Genomic DNA, 1187 nt, shown 5'->3' with positions numbered 1-1187 from the left:
TCCAGTAATCTTCCCATTTATTGCGAGCCTACAATTATGGTATACGGCATAGAAAATCGCTTGTTGAAGGCATTTGCGTTCTCCATCCTGATTTTGGGAATGGCCGGAAATGCTTTATCACTTGTCGTGCTTTGCCGGAAGTCATTCCGCACCTCTAAAATCGGGCCCTATTTAATCGGTCTTTGCATCGCAGACATTTTCCAACTCCTAACTTGCATTGTTTATAACATACTCAAGCTCTACGACATTGAACTGGAAGTTAAATCTCCGGCGCTCTGTAATATAACGTATTTCATATTGAGCTTAGGAGGACAGTGTCCGTCTTGGCTAACGGTTATCATAACTGTCGAACGTATGCTTTGTATATGCAGGCCAATGGCCAATCTTCAACGGAATATTAATCCGTTAGCTGTAGTATCCCTGATGCTTGTTATCCTAACCTGTCTCGATGTAGGATTCGCATCATTATTTGTGATATCAGATGGCGTTTGCTCTCCGATCTGGATCGAACAGATGTGGTTTTTGACTACGACCTACTCGTACATTCCCTGTTTCGTTTTGATTATCTGCAATTCGGTGATAATCTACAAGATGTATAACCGACCGCTGCTTGGGCATACACCAAGCTCCAGATCTTCAAGGAAAAACACAATTCGGGTAGTCCTGGCGATAAACATCGTGTTCATGGTCACAACTTTACCGATCGCCTTACGGGTTAATATTTGTCATAGTATTTTTGGGGACGGTTTCATTCTTGTAGATTTGATATCCTCCCTAAACAATGCCGTTAACGTTGTTATTTATCTGTTTTTTAGTAGCGTATTCAGGCAGGAACTGAAATCTCTGTTCGGAGTTAGGCAACAATCTCAAGTCTATGCGTTATCCAATCATGAAAATCTGTAAACTGATTCACGATCAATTAAGCAGGTCTCATAACGCTAAGTGTCAGAATTACGTGGAACAGAGGGAAAGAATTTTCGAACTGTAACCAAATAACCGTTTGCTTATCGTGCTAAAGATCAACGTATTTTTTAAACAATTTTGCAACTAGCATATGAATATCGCCCTTGCATATTCTTACTGTAAATGCCGTAAATTAAGGCAACAAGGACACAATTTTCCTTCTTCACTGAAGAGTTCACAATACGTCAAAAATATTTCATTTATTAGCTTCTTTTTATTTCCGT

General features: G+C 39.8%; 1 protein-coding gene across 1 annotated transcript in view; it reads left to right on the top strand.

Moving 5' to 3' along the window:
- The window catches only part of LOC145255560 (oxytocin receptor-like), a 948-nt gene extending 45 nt beyond the window's left edge, over positions 1 to 903 (top strand). Inside the window, exon 1 of the mRNA XM_080114016.1 lies at positions 1 to 903. This exon is cut by the window's left edge and continues 45 nt beyond it. Coding sequence (XP_079970142.1) covers positions 1 to 903 — 903 coding nt within the window.
- The last annotated feature ends 284 nt before the right edge of the window (positions 904 to 1187 follow it).

Source organism: Euprymna scolopes, chromosome 31, assembly GCF_053919585.1.
Source record: "Euprymna scolopes isolate OS-2025 chromosome 31, ASM5391958v1, whole genome shotgun sequence".
Lineage (NCBI taxonomy): Eukaryota > Metazoa > Mollusca > Cephalopoda > Sepiida > Sepiolidae > Euprymna > Euprymna scolopes.
The sequence above is the reverse complement of the archived record's forward strand: the minus strand, read 5'-3'. Positions and strand labels throughout refer to the sequence as shown.